The sequence below is a fragment of the Parus major genome, chromosome 10, assembly GCF_001522545.3.
Source record: "Parus major isolate Abel chromosome 10, Parus_major1.1, whole genome shotgun sequence".
Lineage (NCBI taxonomy): Eukaryota > Metazoa > Chordata > Aves > Passeriformes > Paridae > Parus > Parus major.
The window spans coordinates 7,186,958-7,206,191 of NC_031779.1; the positions used below are offsets into that span (position 1 = coordinate 7,186,958).

The following is a 19,234-nucleotide window of genomic DNA, read 5'->3' on the forward strand; positions in this document are numbered from 1 at the left end:
GGGGTTGGTGGTGCTGAGTATCATAGAATGGCCTAGGTGGGAAGGGAACCTTAAAGATCATCCAGTTCCAACCCCCTGTCATTGTCAGGATACCTTCCACCAGACCAGGCTGCTCACAGCCCTGTCCAGCCTGGCCTTGAACAGCTCCAGGGATGGGGCAGCCACAGCTTCTGGACAACCTGTGCCAGTATTTCACCATCCTCACAGTAAAGAAGTTTTTCCCAATACCTAATTTAAACCTACTGTCATTGAAATTGAACCCATTCCCCCTTGTTCAGTCACTACATGCCTTGCCCAATGTATCCTGTAAGTTCTCTTTGGGTATTGGAAGGCCACAACTAGGTCTCCTTGAAGCCTTCTATTTTCCAGAACAGCCAAAATTCTCTCAGCCTTGCCTTAGAGGAGAGGTGCTCCAACCTTCTGGTGAACTGGGGAGGGTGATGGGAGCCAGGCAGCCTTTGTGGAAGATGCCACAGGCTGAAGGGGGCCTGCCTTGTGTGCCTGAACACAAGTGACAGCCAGGGAAAAGCCAGGGAGGAGTAGAAGACACGGCTTGTATTGCTGGATGGAGGGAGGACTGCAGAAAGGGCAGCAGGCTGCTGCAGAGCCTTGTGGGAACATCCTCATCAGGACTTGCCCAAGGCTGCTGTTTGTCATGAGGAAGAGAACAGGGTGGTTTTTGTAGCTTCTCAAGGAATTCTAGAATTGTAAACTCAGGCTCTTAGGGGAGACTAAATTCCCTCACATCTGTGGGCAGGGCAGTGCAAGGGGAAGCAACCTGGGAGCCTTCTGTAGGGGGTCATGAACAGCCAAACAAGGGTGCAGTCTTGGGCAACCAGGGAGATGTTCTTTGGGATCTACTGCATGTCCCTTTCTTCTTGTATTTTCTGCACATTAACCTCTGTATTCCCTGAAGCACATAGAGAGAGAGGGGGAAACTCCAGAGAAGCTCCTATGAACACCAAGTTTTTTCACCAGAAACACAGTTCAGCATATCAGTTGCAGATTTTTTACTGTGGCATTGAAGAGGAGAGGTTAACAGCTGCTTCCTGGTGAGACAACACCCAGCTCTGTCCTGCTGATTTCATTGCTCTTAACACCTAGCAGTGCCAGGTGAGGGGTAAGGAAGAAAAGTTTCTCAGGTAGGTAAGGGAAAAAAATTGGATATAGGGTTGATGTTTAGTAAGAGATTTTGTGCAGATCAGTTTAAGAAACATTGATCTATGAAGAGACTGAGAGATGAGAAAGATCTTGAGAAAAATGTACATTTTAGGGCAGGGGATGGATCACAACAGGAGAGAGAGGATGACTGCAACAGGAATAGTTTTGCTTTCCTCAGCTTTAAAAACATCACACTGAAAATTCAGGGGAGTTTGTCATTGCAGTTTTCTGGGCTGCTCCAAGCTGGAGAGCTTAAGCAAAAGAGTTTCCTCCTGTTGGTTGTGGCTTCTGCAGCTTGGTACTGGTTCCAGACATCTTGTATAGAATGTGGAGACTCCAGTGGAGGCTCTGCCCAGGACTGGGACTCTTGGCTGGGCTGGGAGTGGCTGTGGGGCCTCCCTGGGCACTGCAGCTGGCTGGGCCAGGGCCCCTGGGGTCAGTGGGTGATGGGGCACAGCAGGGATGTGAGCTGCTGGCACAGCAGGGATGTGAGCTGCTGGCACAGCAGGGATGTGAGCTGCTGGCACAGCAGGGANGGCACAGCAGGGATGTGAGCTGCTGGCACAGCAGGGATGTGAGCTGCTGGCACAGCAGGGATGTGAGCTGCTGGCACAGCAGGGACGTGAGCTGCTGGCACAGCAGGGACATGAGCTGCTGGCACAGGGGTTAGATGTGTTAGGATGGTGTGAAACCTCCGGGGAACTTTTCACGGGCTGAAAGCCCCTAGGAAGTTAAACTATTCCTCTTGTGTGTTTAATAAGGCTGGTGGTGGTTATTTGTGTGTTAATTATTACAGTTATATAGTAAAGGGTGTTTTTGTAAATCAATATTAATAATATAATAAATAGTTACGATGCTTTTGAGGAAGGGAATTTATTTAGCCTAAAAAAGGTAAGTATATAGACTAACCTCAGCAAAGACTTGCAGTGGAAACTTTAAAATTTCTCCCTTACTCTGAAGGTTATGTCTGTATAACTGCTCTGCAGTACACAGGTGGTAGATTAATGAGACTTTAGGCATGAACAAGACATATTCAACACTCACTTGGAGGTTTGGGGCAGTGGGTGTTGTGGATTTTTCCTTTCAAAATTGATTTCTCTCAACAGGTTTTTAGGCTGAGTGTCACTTGTATCAAGTCTCTCATTTCTCAAGGTGGTGCAGGTGATTTTTCAGCATTCTGGCTGCATCATGAGGTAGAGCTGTGGGTTAAAAGGAAGTTAAAAACAATGATTTCTATAGAAAGTGCCAGTGAGTCTTCACTTCTGCAGTTTGAAGGACGCATGACTTAAATTCTTTTTAATTACTATTGAAAAATTACATCTGTATCATATCAAACAAGTTTGGTTTTTTTTTTTATTAGGGACAAGGACTAATGCCTCAAACCTGGGCAAAATACATGAGTGTAAACTACTAATTTTCCTCCTTTATCCTGTTTTTCTCTCAACCTCACTATTTCATACATACATTTACTTTGTAAGCTATCTAGTGTTTTGTCATTTAATTTCTTCTGTAGATCCATAGCACAGTTTGGTGCTATTTCACTAATTGAAGATGTCTTTACAAAAATCTTTACATGTGTCCATGAAATCCACAGCTGCCTCTGGCAAACTGTCAACATGAAACGTGTCCTGGATCAGCAGAGATTTCTTTTTTTTTCTTTTGTGCTTTTTTTTTTCAGTGTAATTTCAGCACTACTTCAGAAATGCATGATGCTCATCAATTCCCTAGGGTGGGAATTACATCATGGCAATGGTAAAATGCTGAAACATATGAAATATGAAATACTTAAAACTGAATATGTGTGCTTTTAAATATTGTCTTCATTTTTCTGATTCCTTGTGTGGTCAGAAATAATGTCAGTCGTTAGGAGACCAGACTCTTCTGTCTCTCATTTTTCATGCTGTCTATGTGTGTTTTCCTTTCTGTTTCTTATTAATTAGTTTGTTGTGGTGCTTGAGTTCTTCACATAGGGTCTTATGATATTATTTTTCTATGAAATTATTCTTTTTATCAGGCAGTTTGTTGATTTTTTTAATATTGCCCCCTTTTAAACAACTATTAAAAGACTCACTTGCAGTTCTTATGATGTGAACCGAGAGGAATGCATTTATCTGCAGTCTGACTACCACCAAGGATCCATACCTCCAGTGGCATAGAAACATGTTTTTGAAATGTCTATACATTTAAAAGACAACCCACACCTACCATCTTCCATGGTTATAAGTGGGAATTAAGCATTTAACAGCTGCCATTTTGCTCTGCAGCATCACAGAATCAGTAGGAGATGCAAGCACAAGCTTTGGTGCTCTTACACGAAATCATTTTTCTTTGAAGTAGAGGCTTAATTGCTTTTTCTCTGTGGAACATATATCATTAGCACGCTAATCAGAATACAAACAACTCACAAAGGGGATAATGAGGGAGAACTTCCATTTAATGCTTGGTTTATGTCCACGTAATTCTGTAGAAAAATGTTTTGTTTTGCTGAGCTGTCCTTAATTTGAGGTTTCTTGCTTAATGAGACTTCAAACAAATTTTGCATTGTAGGTTTCAGGTTCTCATCTCAGAAAGAGGCTTGGGATTTTGGGGAGGGGGGAGGCCAAGCAGCTTGGAAAACCTGAAGTCATTAAGTGAGCCTGCCTCTTGAGGAAAGACAGATAAGGCAGCCTTCCCAAATGTGACAGAAAGTAAAACTTCCTGTTGAAATACACCACAGTCTAAAAACATACATTACAATTTGTTTTTCTTAACCCATTCTGAGTTTAATTTAATGGCATATGTTTTCATAATTGTCAGTTAGCTTTTCTGATATTTTCTACAAGCTGAAATATTTCTGATTGGGGTTTTGTTTTGAGGGCTGGGAAGTATGACCTTTTCAAGGCTATGAATACACCACCTCCTATGCACTGCTGCTTGAGAGTATGCAAAATGCTAAAGGTTTAAATCAAATTGCCCTTAGGACTGCTTACTGACCTTTTGAATGCAAAGCTGTCAAAACCTTCAGCTAGACTTCAGCTAGAGAAGAACATTTAAGGCAGATCAATGCAAATAGAAAACAATGTGGGTTTGACTTTTGGTAATTCCTAGTTAGTGAAAAACAGTTCCTGTGCTGCGAGAGCTGCTGGAAGCAAACCCACACTGTGAAGGAGTTGCTGTGAGTAACATGTAGTAGTTATTTTTTAGGGAAAATCTTTTATAATCTACTTAAGAAATTAGAAGTTTTCATTAATTGCAAAATCCTGATATAGTTATCTGAGCAGGATGCTTCATTGACTTCAAAGGGATTTTTCTCTGCTTAAGGAATGCAGGGTCAGGCCCTTAACTAGTGATAACTTTCTTCAGTGGGTTGTCAGATATGACAAACTATGCCACTTTAATAGAAGTTACCCTGGCCAGGCCATGCCATGCCATCCCTTTGTCTGGAAAATCTGCTTTCTTCTTTGCCCAAGTAAAGGAATTTCTCTACAGAAGATAATAGAAATTACTCTCTAGCTGAAGCTGTGGTTAATGTGAATATTTTTTTTTTTTGTGTGTGAACAGCTACAACACATTATTTTCTAGTTATTTTCTGTGGGTGGCTTCTTCCCTCCTCACCAAATGTCAATCAATGCAAAACCAGCACAGATAACTATATAACAGATTCAGAAAGTGTTTGATGGAGTTATGAGCCCCCCCATTCTGTGTATTGCTGCTCAGCAATTAGTTGTCTGTTCTTAATAGATTTATTCCTAATTAGTTGTTCATGAATTATTGCATTCTATAATGCAGAGTTTTAAATAAATGCCTGCCTTTCTATGTAGACCTAAAGAAATGAGCCCAAAACCAGGGGACTGGGAAGCTGTTCATTCCTGGTTTTGGGTATCAGTCCAGTAGTTACAAGCATCCCGTGCTGAAGACTCACAGAACAATTATTTCATAGGCTAGTAAAAAGTAATTCTCAGTGCTTTATCAGATTGTTAGAAGTGCTTTTCTTAGTATAATTAAAGGTTTACTATCAAAATGTGAGGTGCTGCTTCATCCAATATAATATAATTGAGCTCTATTAACATGTAGCTAAAAATTATTTTGCAGAGTAATTTATTTTGTTATTCTCCACACTGAGAATTTGGAGTCTGACCAAGATCAGATTTTCATTTACATAAATGTCTGCAGTTTTGTAAGGATAAGAGGTGAAGTTGAAATTTTGCATGCTTACATAGACCTGAATTTGAAAACCAAACAACATTTCAGTCACGTAAATGCTTTTCTGTACTGGAAAAGGTCCAGCTATTTAATTGACTCTTAAGGTGCAAACAGGCTGGAACAGTTGATCTCTCACTAGAGAAAGAAATTAATCCTAGTCATGCTGTATTTAATTGAAGCAGTTCATTGAGTTTGTGTGGGGCTGCAGCTGCTGTGGGGCTGGGCCATGGTGGGGAGTGGGCTCCAGGATGTGACTGGGGGTGTCCTGCGCTGGAGGTGTTAACGGGGCAGGTTCCTCCTGAGGCCAGCAGGAGTTTGAAAACCCGGCAGGATTTGGAGGGCTGCTGTCTGTGTGTTGAAGATTTGCTCTGGTTAGGCAACATGCCTTGGGTGCTGCAGCTTGCTAAGGCTGGGTGGGGTGGCCCCAGCCGCTCCAGATGGGACTTCCACCCATGACTTGAAGGGCCTGGTCCTCAGTGGGGCACGTGAGACCAGTTTAACTCTCTAACTTGTCATAACTGCCCCATAACTTGCCATAACATGTCATGGCACATGTACTTTTTTCCCCTAGTTACTTAGCATGAACATTCTGGTATGTATTCCACATGTTTATTATTTAAACAATACAAGTTCTGTGATGTGCCAGCATCTGGCCACTGCGATCTTACAAAGATGTCTGAACACAAATGACAGCAAAATGTTATTTAGCATTTAGCAAACATAATCCTGGACTAATGATTAGCAGCAAAGATAGCTGGATAGCAGCACAGTTATACTATGAGCAGCTTTAACTGCTGGTTGCTCTCCTGATGCATTATGCAGCCATACCTGTGTGTGCCACACACTAAATTGAAGCAGGGAATTAATTCCATTAAAAAAAAAATAAAAAGAAGTTGTAATTTGCCCTGCAAGTTATTTCTATCAGGATTAGTTCTCTTGATTCCTTGCTCGGCCATACAGCCTCTTGGCAACTGGCAGTGCCTGTGCTGGGTTGACAAGTGCTGAATTGCATTAAACTGAGGGAAGCTGAGGATGTGCTTCCATCAGAGCTTCCGATCTCCTCCTCTGCTCTGCTGTGCCTGGGCAGAGACCAGGTGGACACCTAAGCCAGGTTAATAACAATGCAGGGGAAGGAGGAGTTGGGGTGAGCTGCTTTGTTTCCCCATGGTCCCTTGGGCCATGCAGGGCACTGTGATCCAGCTGTGTCTCCTGCCTTCATATCCTGTCCAGCACTGGGCAGAGAGTTCTTCCAGGAAACTGGAAATTAAATAGGGGAGATCCCCACAGGCCCCCAAGTGACTCCTGCAGCCCAGGTGAGATAAAATCCCAGCAACTGCGGCTGGTGGAGGCAGCAATTTGGGCATCAAAAGAAATCACCCCTGCAATGCCCAGCTTTTGGCTCCCCTCGGTTCACCTCCCTTGGCTCACTCCTTGCACCAGGGTGTTGCCTTTAGCGGGTCAGCTTGAATTCTTGGTAAAGCCGTTTTGGTGCGAGTCACAGCTTCATGTGGCCCTTCAAAAGCATCTCAGTCTCCATCCCCAAAGCTGCCTTGTGCACAGGGGCATTTGCAGGCTGAGCCTCTGTGCATGTAAGGGGGAGGAGGTGCTGGGAACATGCCTTGAAGGCTTCAAATCTGTTTATCTTCACACTCCTGAGAGGCGATCGCTCTCCCGTGACAGGGCAGTGCGCTGGAGGGAGCAGCACTGGCAGCACCGAGATAAACCGATGGGACACAGCCTGCTCTGGCCAAGTGGCCTCTCCCTGACCAGCAATTCCTTATGTCTCTGTGAGATGAAATGGGACAAGAGCAGCAGGAAGCCTCCTCCAATCCTTCTTTTTAATAGTTCCTTGGGATAAATTGTAGATAAGAGGAGAGACCACATTGTCAACATGCTGAGAATGCAAAGACAAAGGAAAGGCAATCTTTCACAGCAAAAATAAATAGGTATCTGTAACGCAGTATATTCAGCAGTATGTCAAATTGCTAGCTAGCCTCTGCCTTGTTTTTCATTTATTTTATTCCTAATATTTGTTTTATTGTTGCAAACATATAAAGGTAAAGAGGAAGAAATTATTTGCCTGTTTCCTGTTGTAACAGCAGAATGACAATAACTTACATAGGGATGAAAGGAGACCATATTTCATGCCTGTTGCTAAACAAATAGCTGCAGAACAGTGGGTTATCATGATAAGCATGACAGACTAACAAAAAAGCTGCCTCTGAGAGATTCCTTTGTAGATTCAAACATAGAAAAGGGTAACCTAGGAGATACTTTCTGTTTAGTTATTCTTGGTCTGATACTTATTGTATCGACCCGGTGCCTAAACGCTTTGATTTATGGAAGATATTATTAGAGTACAGTACTGCAGCATTTCCAGGATTTTGTTTGTTTCCATATTGGGGAAAGAGTTGAGAGAGGAGACTGCACTGAGCCAAATAAAAAATATATATGCATTGCAAATGCATTTTATGGGACAGCTCCCATAAAGTGAGAGTCTCCACTTGCTGGCTATTCCTGTGCCTCACAATTTCTACATATGCATAAACCCCTTATGAAAATACTCAGTGTGTTTCACTGTGCAAATTCCAGCTGCTGCTACCAGTCTGCTGTCACGTTGGTCCTGTGCCAGCCAAGTGGTGAGGATTTTTCTCCCAGGAGTGCTGAGCATCCCTGAGCTCAGATGAAGTAAATGATGCTTAGCTCCTTGTTTGGGAGCCCAAGGTGGCATGGCAGAAGTGTGCAGTCTCTGTGGCCTGGGAGATGTTCATTGTGGTTTGGCTGATCTGAGCCGCTGTCCCATGCAATTGCCATACTTTCTGCTCCATGTTGCAGCCCTTGGTGTTTCCACACCTAAGAGCCAGACTAGGGAGATTAACCAGGAGAAAACAAGCTCTACTGAAAAGCAACAAGGATTTTCTGGCAGGTTATGCACTCAGAAAAATTCACTGAAGCAGAGGAGCATCAGCTGTGGTGTTGAAGGCCAGAAGAGAGAGCTTGGAGCTGCAATATATACAAACTCCACACCATAAAGTCTTGACACTGTATGTGAGGGCCAAAGTGCATCTGGGATCAGGTATGGCCTCTTTCTCTGTAGCTGTGTGCAGTGTTAAAAGTACCAACAAGATCTGGTGGCTTGCATCTAGGAAACAGCAGGTTGACTGACCAAAAATATTTAGGTACTTTTCACACCTTCCAGTAGCAGCAAATGGGCATGGGAGAGAAAGGAATGCACTTTGCCAGATCCCTGTGAGGTTGCTCTTCCAAACTGCCTGTGGTTACCTCTGGCAGCAGGGAAGAGGATGTTGGGGTGTCATCTATCTCCTGCTCAAATTCATGGCACGATTCCTCTTCATTCTGGTGTGACAAGCCTTCAAGGATGGGGGTAAACATCTGGAGGCTGTCTGTGGGGTACTGTGAAACAACCTGGCAAAGGTACACCACTGATTTGGTCCAGTCAAACACTGGAAGGTGGCTGGAATGGGAAAATATGCTAATATAGTAAGTAATTTTATTGCTTTCACTTTGGAGTTGTTTTATGACAAGATGAGATCTGTGTTAAAATCCCTTAGTTAAGGTGTGCTTTCCCTGTACAGGAAGGCTCCCTGGAGAGGAAGTTCACTAGCATCCCAAGGGCTCAGCCCAAAGCATGGTTGCCCATCTGCTCATGGAAGGAGTGATCTCCTCTGAGGAGGCAATGGAGATGGTAACTGTACACAGGTTTAGAATGAAGCAAGAATCTACTAAGTGACCAAATGTGCCAGAAATAAACATTTTTATGGTGGGTCTTAATAGAGTTGATGTAACATACTTAAAATCCAGGAATATGATTGTAGTTAGGTCAGGAGAAATTGGCATGAAAAACAAGTGTCTAAAAATGCTTACAGTGACACCAGATCAAAAACAGTCGGAGCAAGAACTGTAAGGACAAAAGGGGCTACCCTGAGAAGGAGAGTTAATGACACCCTGCCAGGAGTGCAGCGGCGTGGCAGCCCCTTAGCTGGGCTTTGGGGACTCTGAAGGCAGAGCTGGCTGGTGCAAATTGCTGTAATTCCCCTGCAGTTAATGGGTTTCTGGCAAATACCACTGCTTCTGCCTTGCCCTGGGCTGGAGTTCCAGCTTCCTCCACACCAGCAGTGACACCCAGCAGCTCTGACCAGCAGAGGTGGAGGATGGGCTGGCACTGGTAGCTGGGAAGGGCTGAGCTTGTGGGGGACCAGGATAATGATTATAAGTCCTATTGGAAATGGATTTGGGTTCCAGGACCCTGCTACCACATCCTATGGACTACAGCTAATAGAGGATAGTGATAGCATATATTCCAGTGGGGACACTTTAAACTGCTGTAAATAACTCTCTCCTCACCTCTCCTGTTTCCCACCCAGAGGTGCTCATTCCCCTCCTTTTCTGTTCCCTGACATTACAGTGCTACAGCACAGCCATATGAACCCTAAAAAAGAGAAAAGATCATGCAGGCAAAACCACTTTCCCATTTCTGAGCTTGTTACATCAGGTGGGATGCAGCAGCATGTGGGAACCCAGCTCAGGCCATTTGTGGCCCTGCCAAACACTATCCAGGCTGCTGTGACAGCTTTTTCCAGACCACAGGGATGAAAGAGCTAACACGATGCTATTCATTTTCTCAGATAGGGGTGAAATGCTCACTGTGAAACTGACCACAGACCAAACAGGACTGTTTCTGGTTTAAACTGAGGGAGAAGTAAATACTCTAACACCAGAAAAATCTTATTCTAATGTGGAAAGAATCTGCATTCTCCATCCTGGATTTGAGGCTGTGGTGATCTCATCAATACGGAGTTCACCTTGGGAAGGTTCAGTTAGTGAATTTTCAGCTTCTTTCATTTTCCTGAGGCTACTGCATTCCATCCCAGGGAAGACTCCTGGCTTTAAGGTCACTTTCTAGAGATGTTGGTAACACTGTAGACAATGTGTATAAGCACCACAATCATGAGATTTCATTAATGTTTGGAAAATTGCTCTCTTCAGTCCATTATACTACCAAAATTCTTGATTTTATAGCACTAGCTTAGTTTAGCAGTCCTGGATGTATTTCCAGCTGCCCATGGAGCAAAATGTTAAGTCAGATCTGTTCAAGTCAATCTGATTTTCAAAATCTTTCTTTCCAGGAAGCATATAGATCATGGCCAGCATATAGTCTGGCCAGCACTGAGGCTGAAATGCACATAAGGTAAGTCAGGTTATTTACAGACAGCAACCTCGACAGCATGCTGTTGTTCCAGCTGTTGATAGCACTTCAAAGAGAGCTCTTGCATAGAAAAGGGTTTCTGTGAGTCTGAAAAGAACCACAAAAACTGAGGAAGTTTGGATAACCAAAAATACAGCTCAAGTCAAGGAAAAAAACCTCTGTGTTGGTGACAGAAGAAAAATTGCTGCCTTGTAGCAAAGTAAGCATGGCTTTATTTGTGTTGGCTGGCAAGATCTTGTACTCCTGGACTGCCTTTCTGTCTTTCTCAAGATAATGCTTCTGAAATGGTTGGCCAAGTAGATAATTATGTTCATTGGCTGCATATTTACAAATACAGTGTATTTGACAATGTTACAACTGGCAGTGCCTTTAAACTGTGGTTCAGTGAGTTTATCAGTTAAGTATGAATTTAGATATGTTATCACAAGTCTACAGTGTCTCTTAATTAATTACTGGGAAATGTGTTAAAAAAATAAATCCTGACAAGTTAAAGAGGGAGAGTTTATACTGATCTAGCTTGAACTGCTAGTTAGTTCTAGTAGGAATTGTATTACTTTTTTTGTTAAACAGAAATGTGAAAATGAAAATATTGGTGTTTGTAGCTGCACAGACACAGGCACAAGGAACATTCCAGTGGGAAGCACTTTCTTTGTTAAGCCATTTAAGACAAAAATTGCATTTGATCTCATGAGTCAAAATCTCCTGCTGGCACAGTGTAGTTCAGGGAGATGTAAAGCAGTTTGCTCATCATCAGAGCAGAATACAGCAGTGAGCACAGATGACACAGCTAAGGCAAGCCAGCCCACAAATAGGACAGGACTACAGCTTGCTCTCTGTTGGCTTTTTTTTGTGTCCCCTGGTCAACTCAGAGCAACTCCTCCTTCAAAAAGGGCTAGTGAATTAGGCAAGGAGGCATTCCCCCTGGGACAGGTGGGATGGTGTCCAGTGCTGGGTAGTACAGCTCAGCCACCTATTCATGCCTGCAGGAAGCAGTGCCAAGGTCTGCAGGGAAATGACTTTACATCTCCCAGGGGCAGCTCCAGCCACTCCACCAACTGACCAAGGCATCTGGCATATGAATGTTACTGGATATTTCATTCTCTATTGTGTTTTTCTTCTAGGTGTGCTGAGCTCCTCTAGTAAATCTCTAGTAAATCTCAAATGCAGGCAAGAGTTTGGCAGAGTTTAGCAGGAGAGAGTGCCAGCATGAGCTGCAGATGAAAGTTGTGAGTTTACCATGAGAAAGAATGAGTATTTAGTCTCTAATGCTCAAAAATAATATAAAGAAAACTGCTTATGTTTTTTTTTTTTTTTCATAGTTCACACTTTTCCTACTAGATAAATTAAAACACTGAGGAAAATTGAAAAATATTGGGTCAAGTGGATCCTGTTCTGTGTTTGGTCCTATTGGGACACAAAAGCAGTGCATGTGCAGTTCTGCTCTGCAAAGTGACTGTAAAATTGTCTGGATCCTTTTTTTGGTAAGTAATTTGCATGTAAAGCAAATATTTTCTAATTATCTTCCCTGAAAACTCTGCTTGTGTATTTTTGGCAAGTGAGGAAGGTGGTGTAGGTCAGCCTATGACTTATATCACATTTTAGTAGTTGTGATTTTCTCATAAAGACTTTCAGAGGAGTCACTGACTCAGGCTGTAGCCAGTCCTGGTGATGATGCGGCAGAAGGGACTGGTTTGGCTGCCAGCTCTTAGCTCTGTGAGCTTTGCAGTGCTGGCAGGAACAAAAAGCAGTAAAAACTTGCCTGTCACTGAAGTCAGCAGCTCTCACAATGAATGCAAACACGGGACAAATCTGCTGAGTAAGAAGATGCCTTCCTGCGCCGTAACTTTAGAAACTAGAAATCTGAACAGACAAAAAAGAGACTAGAAATTGCTGGCTGCAAGCATGGAATAAAATCAGGGGTGGAAATGAGCACTGAAATGGTAGAGGCAGCATATGATGGTATCTCCCATACACATTATCCAGAGGGTGCTGATAGCATAAATTTTCAAGCCATGTTTGCTGTTTAGGTTGCATTTTTGCAAGCTAATTTGAGGCAGATGTAAACTTAAGGCTGTTTTCTGAGGATGTAAATAAAGGGCGGTTCATTCTCGACGACAGCACAGCGCTGTCCCATGTGGCCAGCTGAAGTGGTTTTATTGGTGCTGCAAGCTGGGCTCAGTGAGAACCACTAACAAAATTGGCTTTTTATTTCTAAGCAATGCCCATCCTCAAGTCAAACGTTTGTCTGCATGAGTGGGATGACCAGTTTTATCTGGGTGTGAGGATGCTCTGGCACGCCCGGACAGCGCTGCACCTGCCCCGGGCAGCGCAGGGTCCAGTGCCCTCCTGGTTCGGTGCTCTGGGCGGGGAGCTCTGGGTTTGGCATCCTCGCTCTGGCTTTGGCACAGCCCTTCGGTAACGTGGCGCCGGCTCCAGGGCACGTGTTGCCGATGTTGGCTGTGCCGGGGAGCCGAGCGGTGTCCCGGGGGAAGGCACGGCCGGCAGCTCCAGCCGCGGCTGGAAGGCTCAGCCCGCCCGCCAAGTACCACAGCCGGCAGCGCCTGCCCGGCTCGGGGGTCGGCGGAGCTGCCGTCGGCTCCCGGCGCTGTCCGGGAGGAGCAGCGGTGCCGGGGCCGTGCTCGGCCCCGATGGCGCCGGAGCCCGCGGTCCCTCGTGCCGGCCCTGCCGCCCCCCGCCCCGGCGCATTGTCCGCCGCGACCCCCCGCCCTGCGGCCCGCCCCGTCCAGCGGCGTCCCTCCTCCGGCCGGCCCTGCCCCTCGCCCCTCTTCTCCCCAAAGGCCAATGGAGACGAGATGCAGAGAGTAGGGCCGGGACGGGCGCGCCGGGGCCGCTCCGTCCGTCCCCAGTCTCCTCCCCTCGCCCGCTGACCGGTCTGTGGAGCGGCCGGCGGGGCATGCCAGCCGCGTCCCGCTGAATGGCGCCGCTCCGCCGCCGGCCGCTGCTGCGGGCGCTGCTGCTGCTACTGCTGCTGCTCCCGCTGCCAGGTGAGTCCGGCCGGCCCCGGCCCCATTGTCCGCCCGCGCCCCGGCCCCGCTGCGGCCGCCGCACGTGGCTTTATTTATCCGGCACCGGCGGGACCGGCCGGGAGGGAGCGGGAACCGGCGGGGGCTCCGCGCTTTGTTCGCGCCGCCGCGGGGCGGGGGGTCCTCCGCGCTCTGCTGAGGGGATCTCGCTAACGATTCCTTGTAAAATCGGCCTTTTTACGACGCGCCACGCTCCGGCTGCTTTGGCAGGCTTGTAAAATTAGCGAGCGGGCCGGGCGGAGCGGTCGCACCTGTGTGGGAGCCCCGGGGTCACAGCGCACCCCGGCCGGGCCGGTGTGGAAGGCGCTGGTTCTCTGGCTCCTTGGCCTGAGGGCTTCGCGCCGCTGGGAGTCAGTACCAAGTTTCCCAGAGTTGTCGGAGTTGGGAGCGCTCGGAGTGTGTGATAGCGTTGGCTTCACCTCGTGATGAGAGTTCCGCGGGATGACCCGCAGCTCACGGCGCTGGGTAACTTGCACGCCTCCGCTTACATGTCTGTCCTTACGGGCAAAATGTTTTGTTAGTTTTGTTTGGTTTTTTTTCTTCTCTCTTAGGTGTGTGGTGCTTTAGCGAACTGTTTTTTGTGAAAGAGCCTCAGGACGTTACTGTGTCAAGGAAGGATCCGGTGGTTTTAGACTGCCAAGCCCGTGGAGAAGCTCCTATAACAATTACATGGCTGAAAAATGGAGGCAAAGTGTCTGAAAATGAACGGATCTACACTTTATCCAATGGCTCGTTGTATATCACTGAGGTGGAAGGAAAGAAGGGAGAACTGTCTGATGAAGGATTTTACCAGTGCTTAGCTCTGAACAAATATGGGGCCATTCTCAGTCAAAAAAGTCACCTCACACTAGCAAGTAAGTCCCAGCTCCTGTTATTAACCTGCTCCTGAGTTTGTGACAGCAATTCCCTGAACAGCATGCAACCCATCATTTTGATTGTGTACCCAAAAAATTAAAATGAAAAATTATAGAGAACCTTTACTTTTTTCTAGATGTTCAAAGATTTTGGGAAAAATCTTATGGTGGTGCCTTTTTCAGTCCCTAATGTGGCAGAAGTGGCACAGGAGACCTCTTCGGCAGTGGTGCCTTGTGTGGGTGGCTTACATGTGTCATTGGTCTGTGGAGCAGGTGGTGATGCAGAGTTATGCTGACTACAGAACTCCTGGGTCTTTTTTCCCCAAGTGCTGTTCTAGCAGCCTTACAAGGGTTATCTACGGATCTGATTTAAAAAGAAGAAAGAAATTCCTTATTCAGTTCCTTGTTCCAAGCTTGATGTTGTGTTGTGCTGTGCCATCTTGGGCAGGGTGGAATGATTAATGTAGATGTTTATCTCTGGGAGAAGAAAGAGGGGAAAGGTTTTCTGGTCAACTGTAAGGCCTTGCTTTTCTGACACGTGTTCAGCCAAGCAGATGTGGGTGCTGTCCCTTTAGGTTCCTCTGGAACCTCCCACAAGGGCCTATTCTGTGGTTTCACTGGGAAGGGAGAGTCGTGTTTCTGGAGTGACTCCCTACTGCTGGGTGAATGCTGAAGGAAGTAGTTGTGTCTAAGTGCCTTTATGGCTTTAACAGACGGGTGTTTGACCCCGGGGGTTTGTTGCCCTCCATTTTCCTATCATCTTTAAACATTGAGCAAGAGATATGTGTGAGGAACGGAATGCTGTGCCTTTTTCCATGGCAGTGCAGAGCTTTGCCACTAGACTGCTTCTACAGCATGATCTTCTTTTGCTTCCCAAAAGTACATGGAAATGTACTTTTCAAAGAAAAGTAAATTTTGGCAAAGTAAAGAAAACTTAGATTTCAAAGAAAGTATAACACAGAGAGTACACAGTTTATATAGTCTTCTCATGTTCCCTCTATAATAGGACTTAACTGATGAACTTAATCTAATAGGAAAAGACTTCCTTTGACCTCTTCGACCCTGTTCTTAGTAGCAAGTTGAATAAAACTAGTGCTGGTGCCTCTGTGAAAACTTGACATTAGTTCTAAGTTGCAGCTTTTACTAAATTCAATCTGAAACTAGTTAATTAAATTGGTTCATTAGTTTACATTAAAAAATGTCTGAATGTTAACATTTGTTGGCTTTTTTCTGTGTGCTTCTGACCTGATTGCAAAAACTTTCCACGAGATCCCCCTGGAAGGTGTGAAAAGCCTTGTTCATTGAGCCAGAGCTCTGGGTGATTCAAAACCATCCTGGAAGCAGGTGGCTCCAAGTGAGTGCTGAGGTTTCACATGTGTAAGAATGTGAAACCCTGAGTTCTCCATTTCAAAAACCTGTCTACATGTTACTTTTGATCTTGATTGTATACAGGATTGATTAGACTAAGTAATTTGTGGGTGCTTTTGGTAAAATGGTGGAAAATTAAGTATTACAATTTTTAACTTTTAAATTTACCTCTCTTAAGTTTCAGAGTGTCAGCATGATTAAAACTTGGACAAGAAAACCCTCCTAAAGAGGACAGGATTTTTTTGTTGTTGTTAACCAACATAAAGCTAAGCAGTGGCTGATGGATTCTGTGGGTAGGACTGGAAAATTTAGGGCCACTTTAAACTGGAGACACTGCAAGATGAGCTCTATGCTTAATACCACAGAACTTCTATTGTAGTACAGAGCACTATAGTAGAATAGCATGTTAATACAATTGCTTTTGTTTGGTTTTGTTCAGACAATACTGAACTTCTGCAAATGTTTATTTCTTGCATACACATTATTTCATCAGAAAGGTGGTTTAACTTTGCTGATTTTCACCAAGAAAGTCCTGTGAACAAATAGATTGTGTGCTGTGGAGTGAGATTCTTGTTTTGCAGCCCTTTTTTCCCCCCTTCCTCCCCTTCTCTGTAAGACTGTGACAAAAGGTTTCTTTTTCTTCTTTGAATACTTGAAAGGCTTTCTATGGCTGTTGGAGAAAACTGGAAGAGATAGCGGATCCATAATGATCACAGTAGGTGCTGTTGACTTAGTGATTAAGTGGTTAACTAGTGGCCAAACATGAAGTTATCCCATGTAGCAGTCCCTTCTTTTTAGTCATGCACCAATCTGACCCATTTCAGAATGTCATCTTTACTGTAAAGCTGTGAAATTGGGCAGTAATTTGTATTGTGATAATTTGGAGCCCATAAAACACGTGCAAAATTAGATTTCTCTCTCGTTTTCACAGTGTTTCTGCCTGCTCTCATGAACTGATTGAACTTTGCAGACATTTTAAGTGAAATAAATGGAAGTCTTTGGGGGGATTTTGTTGCCTTACAATTTTTCTTTTTAGAAGCAGTTGCCGGTTGCTGCAAAGGCAAATTACCTTGTGGTCAGGGTACAGAGGGAACTATACATATTAAACAGGTGGAGAATAGGCATTAAATGGGCATTCTTTCTTTGGAGGAAAAAAGCAAATGCTCTCTTCAGTTACTGGTAGCAGCGGGGTGTGAGGATGTTCTTTTACTTCGCCTGGTCAGAGGTTTTGCCAATAAGCTTATCTTTTGCTTCAGAATTGTAATGTTTAGTGTTGCATTTGGAAATCAAAAACTTTAATCTGTCCAAGAGTTTAAGATCTGAACACACAAGGAGATCAGGTCTTGGTTTCTAAAGTTAGAAACTGGAAGCTGAAGGTTGCACTCTTGGCAAGAATTCCATTATTCATGTGCAAATTAAGAATTCACAGGGTTAAAAGGTTAGAAACTGGCCAGGATGAGGTTTACCCTTGTGATAAAGAGCAGATGACCCTCATTCATTGGCCAAAGCTTTCATGTAGCTCCTCTGCAAAGTTAGTGATTGCCATGAATTGTTCTTGAGGAATGCAGAAATTCAAATGTGAGCAGGCCTTTCCTTAAGTGTCACTATGGAGCCTTATCTCCCGAGCACATCAGAGTAGGTCTGCAGGGACAGGGTTCCTCCCCAGAGGCCCCAAGGCTTTGCTTTCCTGTTGTTCATCCATGCACAAAAGAATTTGACTAATTTAGGGCTTTTTTTTTTTTTTGGTGAGATCCCCCTACTTTTTTAAAAGGAAACTGGTCCTGAGGTGGTGCTTAGGTAAAACTAAATATTAGTTCCAGTACATGCTTGTAGTTACTTCCAAAGCTGGCTGATTGATGTGGGGGCAGAGGAGAAGGTCCTGTCTGCTTCTTTGTGAGGCAACATGTTGGGGGGAAATGGTACTACTTAAGAGCATGACTTACTCAAAATTCAACTTTTGCCGCTGAGAGAGACCCCTTTTAACAGAATATAAAGGGAATATTAGCTTCAGAGAAAGTCCTTTTAGTACAACTTCGAATCAGCCAAAAGTAATCAAGCTTAGATTTTTGTTTTCCTGCATTTTAAAATTTTGATTATTCAAGCACAGTTAACTAAGAGTATGTCTAAAAATAAAGCTAGACTTCCAATAAAATATTCTTCAGGAAAAATGGAGAAGGTGGATCATGTTCTGAAGCTGGTAACATGGGCATTGGGCAGTGACTGGATAGAGTGCTTACTGTTTATGTCCTTTTCACTAAAAGTAGAAATGGAAGTGTTGAGATGGTTAGATGGCATATAAACAGCATTCCTAGATAACCCTTTCTCCTCTTGAAATTTGGCCAAATTTATTTTAATGTTTGTGAATTAGAAGAAATGTAAGCCTAATTCTTCTTGTACAGGTTTCTACGTTTCACAAGAGTGAAAGGTTCTGCAAGCAGAAGGTTTCTGGGAACATGCTCCTGGAGGGAAGCTGTGTGGATGCCCACTGCACTGCAGCTTGTGGAATGCTGGGTCCTTTATGCAGAGCAGGCTATCCTTGGTGGAAAGTTCATAATTTTGTTTACCTGCTGAGGTAGTGATGTGACTTCAGGTCCCACTGTCCTGCCAATAACTGGCCATATTTATGTTTTTATAGCCTAACAGCATCTTTTGCTCTGCTTTTAAATATTTGCTCTGAAGAGTGCATCCAGCTGAGCCTCTTTCTGTGCTGTGACAATCACTTTTCCGTAGCAGTTCCAGCTGTTTGTTCCCAGTTCAGCATTGTGCTGTTCCTTATGTGGGCTTGGCTGCATGCGTAGCTACTGAACAGGGAACTGGTCTGGGTGAAAATTAAAATAATAGAATTAAAACAAAAGATGATGTTTAACCCAGATGAGTTCTCTGATGTGCTTTGTCTTGGAGCCACTCAAGTGATTGCACTGGTGTAACTGAGAGGACTGAAGTGGAGGTGGGAAGACTTAGTGGGGACAGGGGAAGGTAAATGAAACTTACACTCATCAAACTATGGCCTTTGTGAAATGTGTAGGCAAAACTTTTGCCTCTCTGCTACTGATTTTTTTAAAAATAATTTTGTATCTTGCCTTAAAATAACAGGATTAATAGCTGTGGTCTATCAATATAGTTTTCACTTTCTATGGAATCTGTCATTTCAGATGCTTCCAAATGGATATAGAACTCAAAGTTATGTTTAATTATTTTAAATAGTAATGGAAAGAGGTACAAATTGTGAACAGGAAGGGTGGTGTTAGGGGACAGAAGTGGTTTTGGACTGAGGTGGAAGAGAAATGGCAAATGGCAGCTGTAGACTACTGCCTTGTATTCAAAGAGAGCAAAGTCTTAGTGCTGTAGAACGGGTGTGGTTACAGACAGCTCGAGGAACCTGGTGTTCTGGGTTTTGA

General features: G+C 44.4%; 1 protein-coding gene across 1 annotated transcript in view; it reads left to right on the forward strand.

Annotated features, from left to right (window-relative positions):
• Positions 1 to 13,950: 13,950 nt before the first annotated feature.
• PRTG (protogenin) overlaps positions 13,951 to 19,234 on the forward strand; it is an 80,250-nt gene continuing 74,966 nt past the window's right edge. Inside the window, exons 1-2 of the mRNA XM_033517045.1 lie at positions 13,951 to 14,079; positions 14,166 to 14,468. Of these exons, the coding sequence (XP_033372936.1) occupies positions 14,040 to 14,079; positions 14,166 to 14,468 (343 nt within the window). The 5' untranslated portion in view covers positions 13,951 to 14,039. The remainder of the gene's footprint in view (positions 14,080 to 14,165; positions 14,469 to 19,234) is intronic.